We start from the raw sequence: 18,381 nt of genomic DNA on the forward strand, positions 1-18,381 counted from the left end.
TAGGAGAAAGACAGAGGTAATAGAGAGAGAAACAGAGACAGATAGGAGAAAGACAGAGGGGATAGAGAGACAGACAGATAGGAGAAAGACAGGGGGATAAAGAGAGAGACAGAGACAGATAGGAGAAAGACAGAGGGGATAGAGAGAGAGAGAGAGAGAGAGAGATAGGAGAAAGACAGAGGGGATAGGGAAACAAAGACAGATAGGAGAAAGACAGGGGGGATAGAGAGAGAGACAGAGACAGATCGGAGACAGACAGAGGGGATAGAGAGAGAGAGAGACAGATAGGAGAAAGACAGAGGGGATAGGGACAGAGACAGATAGGAGAAAGACAGGGGGGATAGAGAGAGAGACAGAGACAGATTGGAGACAGACATTGGGGATAGAGAGAGAGACAGAGACAGATCAGAGACAGACAGAGGGGATAGAGAGAGAGACAGAGACAGATAGGAGAAAGACAGAGGGGATAGAGAGAGAGACAGAGACAGATAGGAGAAAGACAGAGGGGATAGAGAGAGAGAGAGACAGATAGAAGAAAGACAGAGGGGATAGGGAAACAAAGACAGATAGGAGAAAGACAGTCGGGATAGAGAGAGAGACAGAGACAGATAGGAGAAAGACAGAGGGAATAGAGAGAGAGAGACAGAGACAGATCGGAGAAAGACAAAGGGGATAGAGAGAGAGAGACCGATAGGAGAAAGACAGAGGGGATAGAGAGAGAGACAGAGACATATAGGAGAAAGACAGAGAGAGAGACAGAGAAAGAGACAGATAGGAGAAAGACAGAGGGGATAGAGAGAGAGACAGAGACAGATAGGAGAAAGACAGAGGGGATAGAGAGAGAGACAGAGACAGATAGGAGATAGACAGAGGGGATAGAGAGAGAGACAGAGACAGATAGTAGAAAGAAAGAGGGGATAGAGAGAGAGACAGATAGGAGAAAGACAGAGGGGATAGAGAGAGAGACAGATAGGAGAAAGACAGAGGGGATAGAGAGAGAAACAGAGAGAGACAGATAGGAGAAAGACAGAGGGGATAGAGAGAGAGACAGAGACAGATAGGAGAAAGACAGAGGGGGTAGAGAGAGACAGATAGGAGAAAGACAGAGGGGATAGAGAGAGAAACAAAGACAGATAGGAGAAAGACAGAGGGGATAGGGAGAGAGAGAGACAGATAGGAGAGAGACAGAGGGGATAGAGAGAGAGACAGAGACAGATAGGAGAAAGACAGAGGGAATAGAGAGAGAGAGACAGAGACAGATCGGAGAAAGACAAAGGGGATAGAGAGAGAGAGACAGATAGGAGAAAGACAGAGGGGATAGAGAGAGAGACAGAGACAGATAGGAGAAAGACAGAGAGAGAGACAGAGAAAGAGACAGATAGGAGAAAGACAGAGGGGATAGAGAGAGAGACAGAGACAGATAGGAGAAAGACAGAGGGGATAGAGAGAGAGACAGAGACAGATAGTAGAAAGACAGAGGGGATAGAGAGAGACAGATAGGAGAAAGACAGAGGGGATAGAGAGAGAGACAGATAGGAGAAAGACAGAGGGGATAGAGAGAGAGACAGATAGGAGAAAGACAGAGGGGATAGAGAGAGAAACAAAGACAGATAGGAGAAAGACAGAGGGGATAGGGAGAGAGAGAGACAGATAGGAGAGAGACAGAGGGGATAGAGAGAGAGACAGAGACAGATAGTAGAAAGACAGAGGGGATAGGGAGAGACAGATAGGAGAAAGACAGAGGGGATAGAGAGAGAGAGAGACAGATAGGAGAGAGACAGAGGGGATAGAGAGAGAGACAGAGACAGAGACAGATAGGAGAAATAGAGGGGGGATAGAGAGAGAGACAGAGACAGATCGGAGAAAGACAAAGGGGATAGAGAGACAGACAGAGACAGAGACAGATAGGAGAAAGACAAAGGGGATAGAGAGACAGACAGAGACAGAGACAGATAGGAGAAAGACAAAGGGCATAGAGAGACAGACAGAGATAGAGACAGATAGGAGAAAGACAGAGGGGATAGAGAGAGAGACAGAGACAGATAGGAGAAAGACAGAGGGGATAGAGAGAGAGACAAAGACAGATAGGAGAAAGACAGAGGGGATAGAGAGACAGAGACAGAGACATATAGGAGAAAGACAGAGGGGATAGAGAGAGAGACAGATAGGAGAAAGACAGAGAGACAGAGAAAGAGACAGGAGAAAAAATGAGAGTGGAGGTGACAAGGAGAAAGAATGAGAAGGAGAGAGGGAGTCGTATTGTATTGAAGGTGCCAACAGGGAGGTTACTGAGGTACAGTAATGTTCAAGTAGCTATTTCCACTGAAACACTTTATTGTTGTGGCTGTCTGAGGAGATGGTTCAAAGCGGTGAAAGATTTTGATTGTATGTGTGCGATGTACATTCCTTTGTGGTGTGTGTGCCTGCGTGTGTGTATGTGAGAGTGCATGTCCGTTTTCTGTACGCTAGTGCATGTGAAAATGTGCACTGTACAGTATGTGTGTCACATACCAGGAGCCTGGTAAAATAGCTGTAGAAGTGTCCATACACACACATATCCCAGCATCCTATCACTTTGACTGGCCAGTTCATTTGCAGTGCACTTCATTAGTGGTTGCCGGTAATGAGGAAAAGTCATCTGGTGTAAAATGATCTGCCAGTTGGATAGCAGAGACACAGAGAGGAATGAGAAGACATGCCATCCCAGGCCGTGTTGGCGCTGCCATAGAGGGGGCGCTTGTGTTGGGGATTAGACTGGACATGACACTGGGCCACCCAACATATCTCACCCCACATATCTTTCACTGGGCCCCTACCACACCCAGCTTACCATGTCCTCCCCATCCCCTGCCACCCATAGAGGTGACCAGGGCTGGGTGTTTGATGGGCCTTGGATGGTGTCCGGTAATGTGAATCGATTACAGCTGGTCTTTATAGAAGCTGGCATTAACAGGACTGGGGCTGGGCATCAGCCATTAGCCTCTGTGCCTGACTAAAATGACCTCCTGGTGCTAGAAAGGGGAGGAGGGGAGGAAGGGAGGAGTGGAGGAGTGGAGGAGTGGAGGAGGGGAGGAGGGGAGGAGTGGAGGAGGGGAGGAGTGGAGGAGGGAGGAGGGGAGGAAGGGAGGAGGGGAGGAAGGGAGGAGTGGAGGAGGGGAGGAGGGGAGGAGGGGAGGAGTGGAGGAGTGGAGGAAGGGAGGAGGGGAGGAGGGGAGCAGTGGAGGAGTGGAGGAAGGGAGGAGTGGAGGAGGGGAGGAGTGGAGGAGGGGAGGAGTGGAGGAGGGGAGGAGGGGAGGAGTGGAGGAGGGGAGGAGGGGAGGAGGTGAGGAGGTGAGGAGGGGAGGAGGGGAGGAGTGGAGGAGTGGACTTGTTGTTGATTCTTCACAAAAAAATACAGTTTTATATCTTTATGTTTGAAGCCTGAAATGTGGCAAAAGGTCGCAAAGTTCAAGGGGGCCGAATACTTTCGCAAGGCACTGTAACTATACTATTTGTATTCTGGAATATTCCCAGTTACCTTGCCATGGTTAAATGCGGTGGTTAACGCTTTCAGTTTTGTGCAAATGCTGCCTTCTATCAAGGAGAAAATATGCCTAATTAGCTTTGTTGTTCACTGCCATCTGAGCACTTCACTACCTCGTACTAGATCTCCTCAGAGTCACTATTAAAAAGGCTATTTAACCTGGGAAAACAGTCAGGCCCGGACCAGTCATTCTGTGGCCAAGAGTGACAAGGTATTTGTCATCATAAAGGTAGTAAGGAGGGGAGGAGGGGAGGGTGGGGTAGAGATCTACCTTTGTCGGCCGGCTTTGTAAAGTGTGCCTCTCTGCTTGATTATTTTTAGGTTCCAGTGCCACTGTGAGAAGCTGCTTCAGTCCCATCAGAGCTGAGAGGTGTACGGTACAGCAGACACAGAACAGAGAACGCCTCACTACACAGGAAGGCTGAGAACCGATTGGAGAGGAGCGTGACGACAACATCCCAACCCATTCCAACTCTTGCCGTGCCAGGCTACTGCCAACCCCAGGACGCCATAATGATGACCGTAATGATGATGATGGCGATGATGGTGACATGTAGCTCCCTGCTCCTCTTGGGGCTCAAGGCCTCCCAGGTCTCGTCCAGCGGAATCACCAAGACCAGCGACTCCTCTTCACCCTCCTCATCCTCCTCACACCCATTCTCCTCCTCCTCCCCTCGCATGAAGCTCTCCTACAAAGGTAAGGCCTGCTATGCTCCTGCTATTTTCCAGTTACGATAATATAGAGGCATATCCTTTTCATAAACACCTCTGAACAGCAGTCAGCAGGACTAATGTGGTTACTGTTGTTCTTGGCCGGGCTCACTGGAACAGGGTTGGGTTCTGTCTCGTGAGTCACTTCAATGTAAGATGTCAGCTCAATGATGAACAAACCCACACAAATGAGGTGCTTTTCTATCCTGCACAAAACACAAGGCTCATCATCCCAATCTTTCTTTCACATACACACACATACTTTACCAGCAGTTCAGACACCTACAAGTGTTCCAGAACTACTACTCATCTACATGATGACACAGGCCCTGTTTGGAGAATGTGCCATTAAATCATGGGATATCCCTGTCTCCACGGTTACAGTAGAACACTGACAGGGTTCCCCAGCGAGAGAGGAGATTAGGCCAAGGAGAGGAGAGCATGACACCTGCAAGGCTCGGGCTGTGGGTTTATATTCGTTGAGTCACCCTTACATTACCGTGAGAAGCTTTGGATAAAAGTATATATATATTTTATTATGAGAAGAGAAGAGAGAGAGGAGGCTTCAATTCTCCAGATCTTAGAAGCCCTGCTGAGACAGCTGATTCCAAAGCTGTAACAGAGACCATGCTGCTGAGGGGAGGACGGCTCATAGTAATGGATGGAACAGAGCAAATGGAATGACGTAAACCATGTGTTGGATGTATTTGATACCATTCCAAATATTCCGCTCCAGCCATTACCACGAGCCGGTCCTTCCCAATTAAGGTGCCACCGACCTCCTGTGCCATTCTGACGAGTGAAACCACTGCCCTGGACTGACCCTGGCAGTGGAACTAAACAACCACTTCCAGTTGTATGGCCGTAAAAAAACGTCATAACCATCAAATAGGGACTAATTTATCGACATAAGCAGAGCAAAACACCTATTTGCTCTGATGAAAAATGTACATTTCAGGGCCCTTTTGACTAGGAGAGTTCAATGTAATGTCTGTATGATCCACTGTGTGTGTTGTGTTTCAGAGCTGCAGCAGTTCCATGGCGTGCGGCGGTTCGAGCTGGAGCGCTCGTGCTGTTTCAGCACTCTTTTATTGGATGAGGAGAGAGGACGGCTGTTCGTGGGCGCACGCAACTTCCTCTTGTCACTCAGCCTGGATAACATCGCCAAGCAGGAGCACAAGGTCAGTCTGCCTGTCATCCATTCATCAATCAATCAATGACCAATTTACCCCATGCTATGTGAAAATGTTTACACTAATGTTAGTGAATATCATAAATCTGACATTTTCATGAAACTGAAAAAGTAATTTTACATTGATATTTCCTGTATGTCATTTGACATAGTTTCAAATGGTCCAATGATCCATTTTGTAAAGAATGTGATGTTAAGATAATATGACCCAGGTTTGGACACACAGATATCTTTGTTATGGTAGATAATCGTAGAGATAAGACAACACTCTGCTATGTCATGGTGAATTAGTGGTGCTCTAGCGTGTCACAGTTGTGCTGACAGACTGATGGATCTCATCTCACTCTTATCCTCTCGGAGCAGACATGGGGATCAAGGGTTGAGATCAGTGTGTGATCAAGGGTTACCATGGCGATTTGGAGGTCACACAATCTCTGATTGCCTGTCAACACCTCTCTCACACACATGCACACGCGTTCAGACACATGCACACACACACATACGTTTGTTTTACTATCCTTGTGGGGACCAAACAATTGACTCCCATTCAAAATGCAGTTTTCCCTAACCCCTAACCATAACCCTATACCCTAATCGCAAACCCCTAACCATAACCCTATACCCTAATCACAAACCCCTAACCATAACCCTATACCCTAATCACAAACCCCTAACCATAACCCTATACCCTAATCACAAACCCTAACCATAACCCTATACCCTAATCACAAACCCCTACCCATAACCCTATACCCTAATCACAAACCCCTAACCCTAACCCTATACCCTAATCACAAACCCCTAACCATAACCCTATACCCTAATCACAAACCCTAACCATAACCCTATACCCTAATCACAAACCCCGAACCCTATACCCTAATCACAAACCCCTAACCATAACCCTATACCCTAATCACAAACCCCGAACCCTATACCCTAATCACAAACCCCTAACCATAACCCTATACCCTAATCACAAACCCCGAACCCTATACCCTAATCACAAACCCCTAACCATAACCCTATACCCTAATCACAAACCCCTAACCATAACCCTATACCCTAATCACAAACCCCTAACCCTAAACCAAACTCCTAATCCTTAACCCTAACCCTAACCCTGATTGTAAACCTAAAATGTACCTATTCCTTGTGAGGACCGTTGAAATGTCCCCACTTTAATTTGTTTTATTGTTTTACTATCCTTGTGAGGACGCGCGCACACACACACACACACACACACACACACACACACACACACACACACACACACACACACACACACACACACACACACACACACACCCTATAACCAACCTAACATGCACCCTATAACCCTACACTTTACAGGGTCTGTAGGTTCTTGCAGACCGTGTGAAATCTGAGTGCTGAGCAGATCGTTTGACTCTTTGTGGTTTGGTGAGATATGATTTACAGCTTGTTTTCGCACTAGTGGCTCTCTTGTTGTTAAAGCTGTTTTCGCTCGTGGTCGTGTGCTTTTCTACTGTGTGACTTGTGGATTCTCAGCTCTATCATGGTGTGGGGGCCAGGAAGAGAGGAAGAGAGGAAGAGAGGGGGAGTGATAGAAAGGAGGAGAGAAGAGAGGAGCTCCCTCAGAAATGTCCCTCAGGGTGGCGGGCAGGCCTGTCCCTGCTTGAGGTCACAACCCCAGACCTACCTCCATCCTGCTGCCTCCTCTGACCTCTGACCTGTGCATTTCAGATCTACTGGCCAGCCCCGGTGGACTGGAGGGAGGAGTGTAACTGGGCAGGAAAGGACATCAATGTGAGTAACAGCCACTGCTACCATCAAAATACTTTATTTAGAGGTTTTAAACTCTCATGTTTATTCTGATATACAGTATCTCACAGAGGCAGACAGTACATTGTTTCCTGTGACTCTGAGGATGTAAGACTTCTCAGACAGAAATAAACCAGCTGTGAAAGGTCACTTTCCAACACTACTCTCATTCAATATCACCACCCAGTTAAAGCCACAGTATAACCGGACACATCTCACACTCTGATTTCCCAATCCTCCTTTTGTCTTTCACCCACTCACATAGAGCGGAAGTGTTAGTAACTACAGTGTGCTGTATGTCAGTGAACTAAAGGTTTGGTTGACTGGGTTGTTTGTGTTGGGTGGTGAATGTGTGTGACTGTCCAATCCTCTCCATTGTTCTGACCTGGGGCCTGAACGCTCCTTCCTCTAGCTGTAGGTGGGTGCAGACAGGGTAGGGTTCCACTGACACACCCTACAAACTCCTTAGGCCACTCAGACCACCCAAATATACACTTTGCACAACTAGCTCTCTCACTTCAAGCTAAATGTGTGTGTGTGTGTGTATTCACATTATGCATGTTCGTGGATGTGCTTGTGTGTTCGTGCACATTCGTGCGTGCGCAGGATCTGTGTGTGAATGTGTGGAGCTCTGGATAACAGAAATCCCTAATCAGTATGATTACACAGCTGGAGGAGACCAACAACGAGCCCCATTCATAATGCACAACTGGCTCCTGTTTCACCTAAAGAACTGTGTGTGTGTGTGTGTGTGTGTGTGTGTGTGTGTGTGTGTGTGTGTGTGTGTGTGTGTGTGTGTGTGTGTGTGTGTGTGTGTGTGTGTGTATGTGTATGTGTGTGTGTGTGTGTGTGTGTGTGTATATGCTTGAGAGAAAAGAGGTGAGGAAAAGGCAGAATGAGAAAAGGAAAGAAGTAGGATCACATTAGGGCCCAAGATAAATGCTTTCATTGTATGTTCCCTCGTCTTTCTCTCTCTTCCGTTTCCTCCCTTTTCTCAATATCACATGGTGACCCTGACCATGGCGTCAGCATGTGTGTGTCTCTGACTGTGGACGTGTGCCTACATTCATCTGTGTGCGTGTGCGTGTGTGTGTGTGTTTGTGTGTGTGTGTGTGTGTGTTGTGTGTGTGTGTGTGTGTGTGTGTGTGTGTGTGTGTGTGTGTGTGTGTGTGTGTGTGTGTGTGTGTGCGTGTGTGCGTGTGTGCGTGTGTGCGTGTGTGCGTGTGTGTGTGTGTGTGTGTGTGTGGATCAGGCAGTGTCATTATCTGGTCTCCTGGGTGTTTGCTCTGTGGTGTGTTGTGTTTAAGTAAAGACACAGACAGACTACACCGAGCATCACTGATTGACGTGGGTGTCTGAATGCACTGAGAAGGATGAAACCCGCTGTTTGTCCTCTCTCTCTTTCTCTCCTTTCTTTTTCATAAAATATGTAGGTGAGGTTTTAGTCTTCTATCTGCATTTGTCTTAAGTCCTATTCGGCCGGGATTCGTTTTACTGGGGAGGTCAGGTAGCGACAGGTAGCGACAGCCTAGTGGTTAAAGCGTTGGACTAGTAGCCGGAAGGTTGCAAGTTCAAAACGCCCGAGCTGAGAAGGTACAAATCTGTCGTTCTGCCCCTGAGCAAGGTAGTTAACCCACTGTTCCAAGGCCATCATTGTAAATACGATTTTTTTTCTTAACTGACTTGCCTAGTTAAATAAAATAAAAATATAATTTGGAGGTCAGGTAATGTAATTATGTGCATGAGCACAAAACATCACATCTGTCATTTTAGTCCCGTCCGTATCTGTCATGTCAGTCATTTTTATATGGCAGGAGAGTAACAATTCCAGACAGAATAATTTACAGGTTTTTGGCAAACTCCAAACTCCTCTGGTAACACTAGTCTCATGCCAATCGAAATTCCATGCCAATCCCTGTGTTTTGAAAGAAATGTTGGAGTTTGACAGGTGTTGCTCACGGTTTGAGCAAGAAAAGAATAACTGATTTGATACATTTTATGACGTGCTGCTCATAGCCTATAAATGAAGGGCCTAAATGTTTTTGTACAGTCAATGCTTTCATGACGTATACTACGGATCGCTAAAATATTCCTCAAATCAAATATAATGGTGACACTTTACAAAACATGGTTTGTTATGGTAAAGAGAGTTGGGAAACAAGCTTGAGTTAACAGTGATGCTCTGTTATCGACCTGAATATCTTCACTACTAGAATAAAAACCTCCAGGCTTCCATCTTAACTGTACATTTATTGAAAAACAAATGAACAATTACAGAAGGCGGTTTGTAAAAAGGAACTATCCCGTCCGAGTCGTCTGCTGGAATAACGGGGTAATAATGACATAATAATGACATAATCAACGTTCTCTAGTAATACTAGTCCTGTGCGAATAGGTCTTTAGGAGACAAGGTGGGCTATGCCATAGACAGTGTGACTCCATAATCTCATAAATCAGCCGACTGTGAGGTCCTAATATCACCTGAGAGACACACACACACACACGCACGCACGCACGCACGCACACGCACACGCACGCACACGCGCGCACGCACGCACACGCACACGCACACGCACACACACACACACACACTGATCTCACCCTTGACCCCTAATTATAGTGCAGTGTGTGCCTCTGCAGGGAGTGGCCTGAACCAGGACAGGAAAGAAAAAAAGAGTTGTCTTTAAAACAAGTTCTCTCTCTTTTCCTCTTTCACTATCTGTTTTTCTATCTGTTTTTCTATCTGTTTTCTATCTGTGCTGTTTTTTTCCCAGAGAAACAAAGAGACTAATTTCATTTTATGGCTGAGCCAGGACTGTCTTGGTCCTGTCTCTATGCCTCTCCGTTTCACAGGGTGATTCTGAGCCCAATGTAGCCGAGGCACCCAGCAGCTTAGCTCGTTAAGAATCAAAGTAATATTCTGTACGCACTTCACACAGTAAACCGGTCACAAAGGATGAGGACAGATCTATTTTAATGTCTTCGGCTTTCTGCTAGACTGCTTAGCCTGCAGTCCTAGCCAAACGTTAACGTGAAATGTTGTCTGGTAATACATGGGATTCATTCCGGACTTGCTAAGTAGAATGGCATTGTGTAATGGCAAAATAATTAGCCAGCAAAACTGTCCAAGGGTATGCTTTGGATTTTAGTCTTTTTTTTTACTGCTCAAAATGATTTCCTTCTACTGCAAAGTGCTTAATTATGGGAGCACCCTGCCACTGTGTACCGTGTTATTCTTAGTCATTAACATTATTAAAGGAAGGAATGTCCGGGATGGTTCCTCTATCCTGGTTCTCACAGAGCTCTATTGTACTAAACCCCTGACTGTCAGAGTGCCACTCTTACCACAGACCAGCCAAGCATTCAGCACTCTGAGAGTGAGAGAGAGAGAGAGAGAGGTAGAAGGGGGTGGGGGGTAGAGAGATATAGGCCGTATGTATAGTATAGAAGGATAAAGACAGACAGACAGAGAGAGAGAATAAAGAAGATGAGAGAAATGAATAGGTAGAGACAGAGATCGAGGCGGGAGAGAGAAAGAGAAAGGAAGGGAAAGAGAGAGAGTAGGATAAAAACAGAGAGAGAGAGAGAGAGTCACCCGCCCTTGTGTGCTGTAGTAACCTGCCCTGCGTAGCGGCACTGATGTGCATGTTCTCTGTCAGAGGAGAGGAGTGTTTAATGAATGGGGTATTGTGGGGTCAGGGGTCAGGTGACCCATGTGAGTGGAGTCAGGGAGAACCCTGGCTTCTGACATTGGGATCACTGACTCAATTCCCCCCTCCCTTTCTCTCTTAAAGCCTCTTCTCTTCATACCTTTTTTCTATTCTCACTCTCTCTCTAGCTTCTCACTCTCCCTCGCTTCTCACTCTCTCTCTCTCGCTTCTCACGTTCTCTCTCTCGCTTCTCTCTCTCTCTCTCTCTCTTGCTTCTTACGTTCTCTCTCGCTTCTCTCTCTCTTTCTCTCTTGCTTCTTACGTTCTCTCTCTCGCTTCTCATCTTCTCTCTCGCTTCTCTCTCTCTCTTGCTTCTTACATTCTCTCTCACTTCTCACGTTCTCTCTCTCGCTTCTCACTCTCTCTCTCTCTCTTGCTTCTTACGTTCTCTCTCTCTCTCTCTTGCTTCTTACGTTCTCTCTCTCGCTTCTCTCTCTCTCTCTCTCTCTTGCTTCTTACGTTCTCTCTCTCTCTCTCTCTTGCTTCTTACGTTCTCTCTCTCTCTCTCTTGCTTCTTACGTGCTCTCTCTCGCTTCTCTCTCTCTCTCTCCCTCTCTCTCTTGCTTCTTATGTTCTCTCTCTCGCTTCTCACTCTCTCTCTCTCTCTCTCTCTCTTGCTTCTCACGTTCTCTCTCTTGCTTCTCTCTCTCTCGCTTCTCTCTCTCTCTCTTGCTTCTTACGTTCTCTCTCTCGCTTCTCTCTCTCTCTCTCTCTCTCTCTCTTGCTTCTTACGTTCTCTCTCTCGCTTCTCTCTCTCTCTCTCTTGCTTCTTACGTTCTCTCTCTCGCTTCTCACTCTCTCTCTTGCTTCTTACGTTCTCTCTCTCGCTTCTCTCTCTCTCTCTCTCTCTCTCTCTTGCTTCTTACGTTCTCTCTCTCGCTTCTCACTCTCTCTCTCTCTCTTGCTTCTTACGTTCTTTCTCTCGCTTCTCACTCTCTCTCTCTCTCTTGCTTCTGACGTTCTCTCTCTCGCTTCTCTCTCTCTCTCTTGCTTCTCACTCTCTCTCTCTTGATTCTCACGTTCTCTCTCTCGCTTCTCTCTCTCTCTCTCTCTCTCTTGCTTCTTACGTTCTCTCTCTCACTTCTCTCTCTCTCTCTCTCGCTTCTTACGTTCTCTCTCTCGCTTCTCTCTCTCTCTTCTTTCTCTCTCTCTCTCTCTCTTGCTTCTTACGTTCTCTCTCTCGCTTCTCTCTCTCTCTCTCTTGCTTCTTATGTTCTCTCTCTCTCTCGCTTCTCTCTCTCTCTCTCTCTTGCTTCTTACGTTCTCTCTCTCGCTCTCTCTCTCTCTCTCTCTCTCTCGCTTCTTACGTTCTCTCTCGCTTCTCTCTCTCGCTTCTTTCTCTCTCTCTCAATAGCTCAATAGCAAGGCCATGCTCACTAAATCTGTACACAGTTAAAGCATTTCTTAATTTTGGGTCAGTCACAGTGGTCAGGTATTCTGTCGCTGTGAACTCTCTGTTTAGGGCCAAATAGCATTCCAGTTTTTGCTCAGTTTGTTTGTTAATTCTTTCCAATGTGTCAAGTAATTATCTTTTTGTTTTCTCATGATGTGGTTGGGTCTAATTGTGTTGCTGTCCTGAGGTTCTGTGTGGTCTGTTTGTGTTTGTGATCAGAGCCCCAGGACCAGCTTGCTTAGGGGTCGCTCCTCTAGGTTAATGTCTTTGTAGATGATGGCTTTGTAATGGAAGGTTTGGGAATCGCTTCCTTTAGGGGGTTGTAGAATTTAACAGATCTTTTTGGATTTTTGATTAGTGGGTATCATCTTAATTCTGCTGTGCATACATTATTTGGTGTTGTACGTTAGTCACGGAGGATGTTTTTACAGAATTCTGCATGTTGTCTCAATTTGGTGTTTGTCCCATTTTATGAATTCTTGGTTGTTAAGCGGATCCCTGACGTTACAACCATAAAGGACAATGGGTTCTATAACTGATTAAAGTGTTTTGATGTTCCTTTTGATGGCGTAGAAGGCCATTCTTACCTTGTCTCTCAAATCGTTCACAGCTTTGTGGAAGTTACCTGTGGTGCTGATGTTTTGGTGGAAGTAGGATTGTTTTTTTGGTGTGCTCTAGGGAAATGGTGTCTAGATGGAATTTGTATTTGTGGTCTTGGGAACTGGGCCTTTTTTGGATGACCATTATTTTTTGTCTTACTGAGATTTACTGTCAGGGCACCCAGGTCTGGCAGAATCTGTGCAGAAGATCTAAGTGCTGCTGTAGGCCCTCCATGGTTGGGGAGAGAAGCACCAAATCATCAGCAAACAGCAGACATTTCCCTCACCAATTTGTTGATATACACGTTGAAGAGGGTGGGGCTCAAGCTGCATCCCTGTCTCACCCCACGGCCCTGTGGAAAGAAAGTGTTGTGTTTTTTTGTTTTGTTTTGTTTGCCAATTAGGGTGTGCAGGGTGATTACGTGGTCTGTCATACGGTAATTTGGTAAAAAGCCAATTTGGCATTTGCTCAGCACATTGTTTTCGCTGAGGAAAGAACTAACCTGCTGTTAATAATAATGTCGAGGATTTTCCCAAGGTTTCTGTTAATGCATATCCCAGGATAGTTATTGAGGTCAAATTTGTCTCAATTTGTCTTGGGGAAGATACCAGAGCTGAGGATGATGATAAAGAGTTTAAGTATAGCCATTTGGAATTTGTGGTCTTCATGTAAGATACCATCAACACCACAGGCCTTTTTGGGTTGGGTGGTTTGTGTTTTGTCCTGTAGTTCATTCAATGTAATTGAATGGGTTCTGATAGTCTTTAATAGGCTGATTCTAAGATCTGTAATTGATCATGTATTTGTTTTTGATGTTGTTCTTTGTTATAGAGACACACATAATGGAGAAGTGGTTTATCCATACATCTCCATTTTGAATAGATAACTTTTCGTGTTGTTGTTTGTTTAGTGTGTTCCAATTTCCCCAGAAGAGGTTAGATTCTATGGATTTTTCAATTACATTGTCACACCCTGACCATAGTTTGCTTTGTATGTTTCTATGTTTTGGTTGGTCAGGGTGTGATCTGAGTGGGCATTCTATGTTGGATGTCTTGTTTGTCTATTTCTATGTCTGGCCTGATATGGTTCTCAATCAGAGGCAGGTGTTAGTCATTGTCTCTGATTGGGAACCATATTTCGGTAGCCTGGGTTTCACTGTGTGTTGGTGGGTGATTGTTTCTGTCTCTGTGTCTTCGCCAGATAGGACTGTTTAGGTTTTCATTTATTTATTGTTTTGTTAGTTATTTCATGTCTAGTTCCTTTATTAAAGAACATGAATAACCACCACGCTGCATTTTGGTCCGTTTCTCCTTCACCAGAGGAAAACCCTTACATACATTGAGCTGATTTCTGCCATCCTGTTCCTTATTTTTTCCATAGTGATTTTCTGTATTGTTTTAGCGATTCACCATAGTGAAGGCATAGGCTCAGATTTTCTGATTTTCTATGTTTTTGGATGGATAGGTTTCTCAATTACTTTCTTAGGTTTTTGCATTCTTCATCAAACCATTTTTCATTGTTGTTAATTTTCTTTGATTGGCTGGTTGATTTTTTTTTAATAGGGAAGTTAAAGGTCAAATATTAAATTTACACCTTCACTATTACAGTGAAACATTTTGTCCTTGAAGTTGAATTTTTTGTTACCTAATTCATTTCTACACTACTTTCCTTCCATCGATAACATTTCTTAATATTATGCAGTTCCGTTGGCTGTAATGCCTCAGGGTTGAGTATTGCTCTGTTCAGGTAGACTGTGATTTTGCTCCAATCTGATAGGGGTGTCAGTGGGCTGACTGAACACTCTGAGAGAATCTGGGTTGAGGTCAGTGATAAAGTACTACAGTACTACTTCCAGGGCATGAGCTGTAGGTGTACCTACCATAGGAGTACCCTCAAAGCCCGTCGACTATGTACAGACCCAGCATACGACAGAGCTGCAGGAGTTGTGACCCGTTTGGGGGGGGGGTAGGTGTTTGTCCCACTGTGTGCTGAGAGTGTCAGGTTAATGTCCAGTTCTGGCATTTAGGTCGTCACAGAGTAATATATCTCTCTGGGTCTGGAAGTGGTTCATATCTCCATCCAGGATGGAGAAGATGTCATCATTAAAGTATTAGTAGAGGTTGGGCTTGGCGGTTTGACCAGGGTTTGTTTGGGGGGGGGGGTGTAGGTCTCCTTGCCGCTGGTTCTCCCGGTACAGGTCCTTCGGGAGGGGGTATCGCAGGTCTGGGAGGGTGTCTTGCTGGTCTGGGCGGGGTGTCCGTTGCTCTGTTACTCCTGTGTGAGGTGCTGGGGCTCCAGTTGAGGGTGACCTCACCCTTTCTCTCACTCTCTCCTCCACATTGCCACACATCAAAGCCTCCCTCTGTCTGCCCACCGGCCCTGTGTGTGTGTGCGTGTGTGCGTGTGTGCGTGTGTGTGTGTGTGTGTGTGTGTGTGTGTGTGTGTGTGTGTGCGTGTGTGTGTTAGAGTGTATGCAATAGGGCTGCAATACCAGAGGGTCTGCCTCCCCCCTGGTCTCTGACAACCCCCCCATTTCTGACCCCCCTTTGGTCTCTGACCCCCATGGTCTCTGACACCCCCGGTCTTTGAAAGCGCCAGGCTCTGTGAAGCCCTTTGTTCCAGACCAGGGCAGCAGGGCTGTGTGTGTCTGGGTTAATGAGGCAGAACTCCTGTTAGCAGGCAGGGCCAGGCTGGGCTACAGCGTCACTGGGTACATAACCCTGTATGTCACTCATTGGGCGGGGCACAGCCAAACAGGGATAAAGACAGAATAGAGAGAACAGAGACGACTGGTTAACAAACATGTCTAAATTCTGGTTCAACATCAAACACTCACATACAGGCTTAAAGTTTAGTGACACGCACATGCACACATACACGCACACACACACACACATACACATACTTGCCAATGATAGGTGGACTATTCAGTATATTATATTTATTGAGGAGAAGAAATGACCTCTTATATATTTTCCCTCCTAGCATTAATAGCTGAAGGGTACAGGCTTTGTAACCCCCCAGATTGACCCAGAGGGACACTGGCTAATCACAGAGAACAGGACTAGGTGGATGAATCAGACACTAAGTTCATGTATGTATACTGACTTATAGGCAAATAGAGACACTGACAGAGAGAGGAGCCGACACACACGAGAAAGAAGAGATACATTGATATCTCCCCAGTGTGATGTCAGCTCTCTCTGTAAACCTCTTCTCCGGTGTTCCCCCGGGGTCCAGAAGGATAAGGGGTGAAACTTGACCCTGGACAGACAGATGTGATGTGTGTGTGCGTACGTACGTGTGTGTGCCTGTGTCTCCATGTGTGTCGTTCAATAGCTGGTGTCTGGGGGGTTACTCCACACGCTGGAACCAGTGACCTGCTCAGATGAGCAGATAGAGGAAGGAGGGAGAGGGGTGGGGGGTGGGGGGATGGCCCCATAGATAATTACAGTATGGGAGTGGAGAACAGAACAGCTGGTGCTGCACTAAGGGACTGAAGGAAGGGGCAAGTGTAGAGTGGGGGAGTGGTTGTTAACCTCTCTGGTTGTCTCTATCAGAGGTAAAGGCCCTGGTCCGTCTGGTAGGGGTAAACATGGTTGTATGGAGTAAGATGGGTTCCTTTTAAACCTCTCCTCTCCTTTAACCTCCCTGTGTGTGGCTCAGTCACGGCCTGTAGAGTTTACTCATTAACTCAGGGCCCATTGTGCAAGGTGTCCCACCCTGCCTGCCCTCCCTGCCCTCCCTGCCCTGGGCCTGTGGAGCTTGTGTTTCAGCTGCACACTGTTATTCCTGGGGGTGAAATGGCACCTAGTGCAGGATGTTACGTCAGGGCTTTGTTTTGTCAGTGACCACCGACTTTCTAGAAACGCTGGTATGCTATAGCAAGCGGCCATTATGGGGGCAACGGGCCGTTGAGGGGTAGGGCTAACCCTAACCCTCTACTATCCTCTATTCCATTCTACTCCCTTCTACTCCCCTCTACTCCTCTCGACTCCCCTCCACTTCCCTCTACTCCTCTCTATTCCCCTCTACTCCTCTCTACTCCCATCTACTCCCCTCCACTCCCCTTCCCCCCACTCCCCTCTACTTCACTCTACTCCCCTCTACTCTGCTCGACTCCCCTCTACTCCCCTCTACTCTGCTCGACTCCCCTCGACTCCCCTCTGCTCCCCTCTGCTCCCTTCGGCTCTGCTCCCCTCCGCTACCCTCCACATCACTCCACTCCCCTCTACTCCCATCTGCTCCACTTTACTCCCCTCTGCTCCGCTCCTCTCCACTACTCTCCACTCCTCTCCACGCCCCCCTACTCCCCTCTACTCCCATCTACTCCTCTCCACTCCTCTCCACTCCTCTCCACTCCTCTCCACTCATCTCTATTCCTCTCTACTCCCCTCTACTCCCATCTACTCTTCTCTACTCCTCTCTGTTCCCTTCCGCTCCACTCCCCTCCCCTCCCATCCCCACTCCTCTACTCCACTCTACTCCACTCTTCTCCTATCTGCTCCCCTCTGCTCCCTTCCGCTCCGCTCCCCTCTACTCCTCTCTATTCCCCTCTAATCCTCTCTACTCCCATCTACTCCCCTCCACTCCCCTCATTCCCCTCCCCTCCACTCCCCTTCCCCCCACTCCCCTCTACTTCACTCTACTCCCCTCTACTCTGCTCGACTCCCCTCGACTCCCCTCTGCTCCCCTCTGCTCCCTTCCGCTTCCCTCCACTCATCTCTATTCCTCTCTACTCCCCTCTACTCATCTCTACTCCCCTCTACTCATCTCTACTCCCCTCTACTCCCCTCTACTCCTCTCTGCTCCCTTCCGCTCCGCTACCCTCCACTTAACTCCACTCCCCTCTACTCCCATCTGCTCCACTTTACTCCCCTCTGCTCCCCTTCACTCCTCTCCACTTCCATCTACTCTTCTCTACTCCTCTCTGTTCCCTTCCGCTCCACTCCCCTCCCCTCCCATCCCCTCCCCACCCCTCTACTCCACTCTACTCCACTCTTCTCCTATCTGATCCCCCCCTGCTCCATTCCGCTCCCCTCCACTCACTTCCACTACTCTCTATTCCACTCTACTCCACTCTAATCCTCTCTACTCCTCTCTGCTCCCCTCTGCTCCCCTCTACTCCTCTCTGCTCCCTTCCGCTCCCCTCCACTCCCTTCTACTTCACTCTGCTCCCTTCCACTCCCCTCTACTACCCTCTACTCCCCTCTGCTCCCCTCCACTACCGACTAATCCCCTCTACTCCACTCTAATCCTCTCTGCTCCCCTCAACTACCCTCTATTCCCCTCTTCTCCCATCTGCTCCCCTCTGCTCCCTTCTGCTCCCCTCCACTCCCATCGACCCCGCTCTACTCCCATCTGCTCCCCTCTGCTCAACTCTGCTCTACTCTGCTCCCCTCCACTCTCCTCTACTCCTCTCTATTCCCCTCTACTCCTCTCTACTCCT

At 47.2% G+C, this 18,381-nt stretch overlaps 1 protein-coding gene across 2 annotated transcripts in view; it reads left to right on the top strand.

Moving 5' to 3' along the window:
- LOC135528058 (semaphorin-3B-like) overlaps nt 1–18,381 on the top strand; it is a 98,686-nt gene that overhangs the window by 64,599 nt on the left and 15,706 nt on the right. For both annotated transcript variants that reach the window (XM_064956827.1, XM_064956828.1), the window contains exons 2-4: nt 3,845–4,220; nt 5,258–5,415; nt 7,152–7,214. In XM_064956827.1, the coding sequence (XP_064812899.1) occupies nt 4,037–4,220; nt 5,258–5,415; nt 7,152–7,214 (405 nt within the window). In that variant the 5' untranslated portion in view covers nt 3,845–4,036. The remainder of the gene's footprint in view (nt 1–3,844; nt 4,221–5,257; nt 5,416–7,151; nt 7,215–18,381) is intronic.

Source organism: Oncorhynchus masou, chromosome 33, assembly GCF_036934945.1.
Source record: "Oncorhynchus masou masou isolate Uvic2021 chromosome 33, UVic_Omas_1.1, whole genome shotgun sequence".
NCBI classification, from domain to species: Eukaryota; Metazoa; Chordata; class Actinopteri; order Salmoniformes; family Salmonidae; genus Oncorhynchus; species Oncorhynchus masou.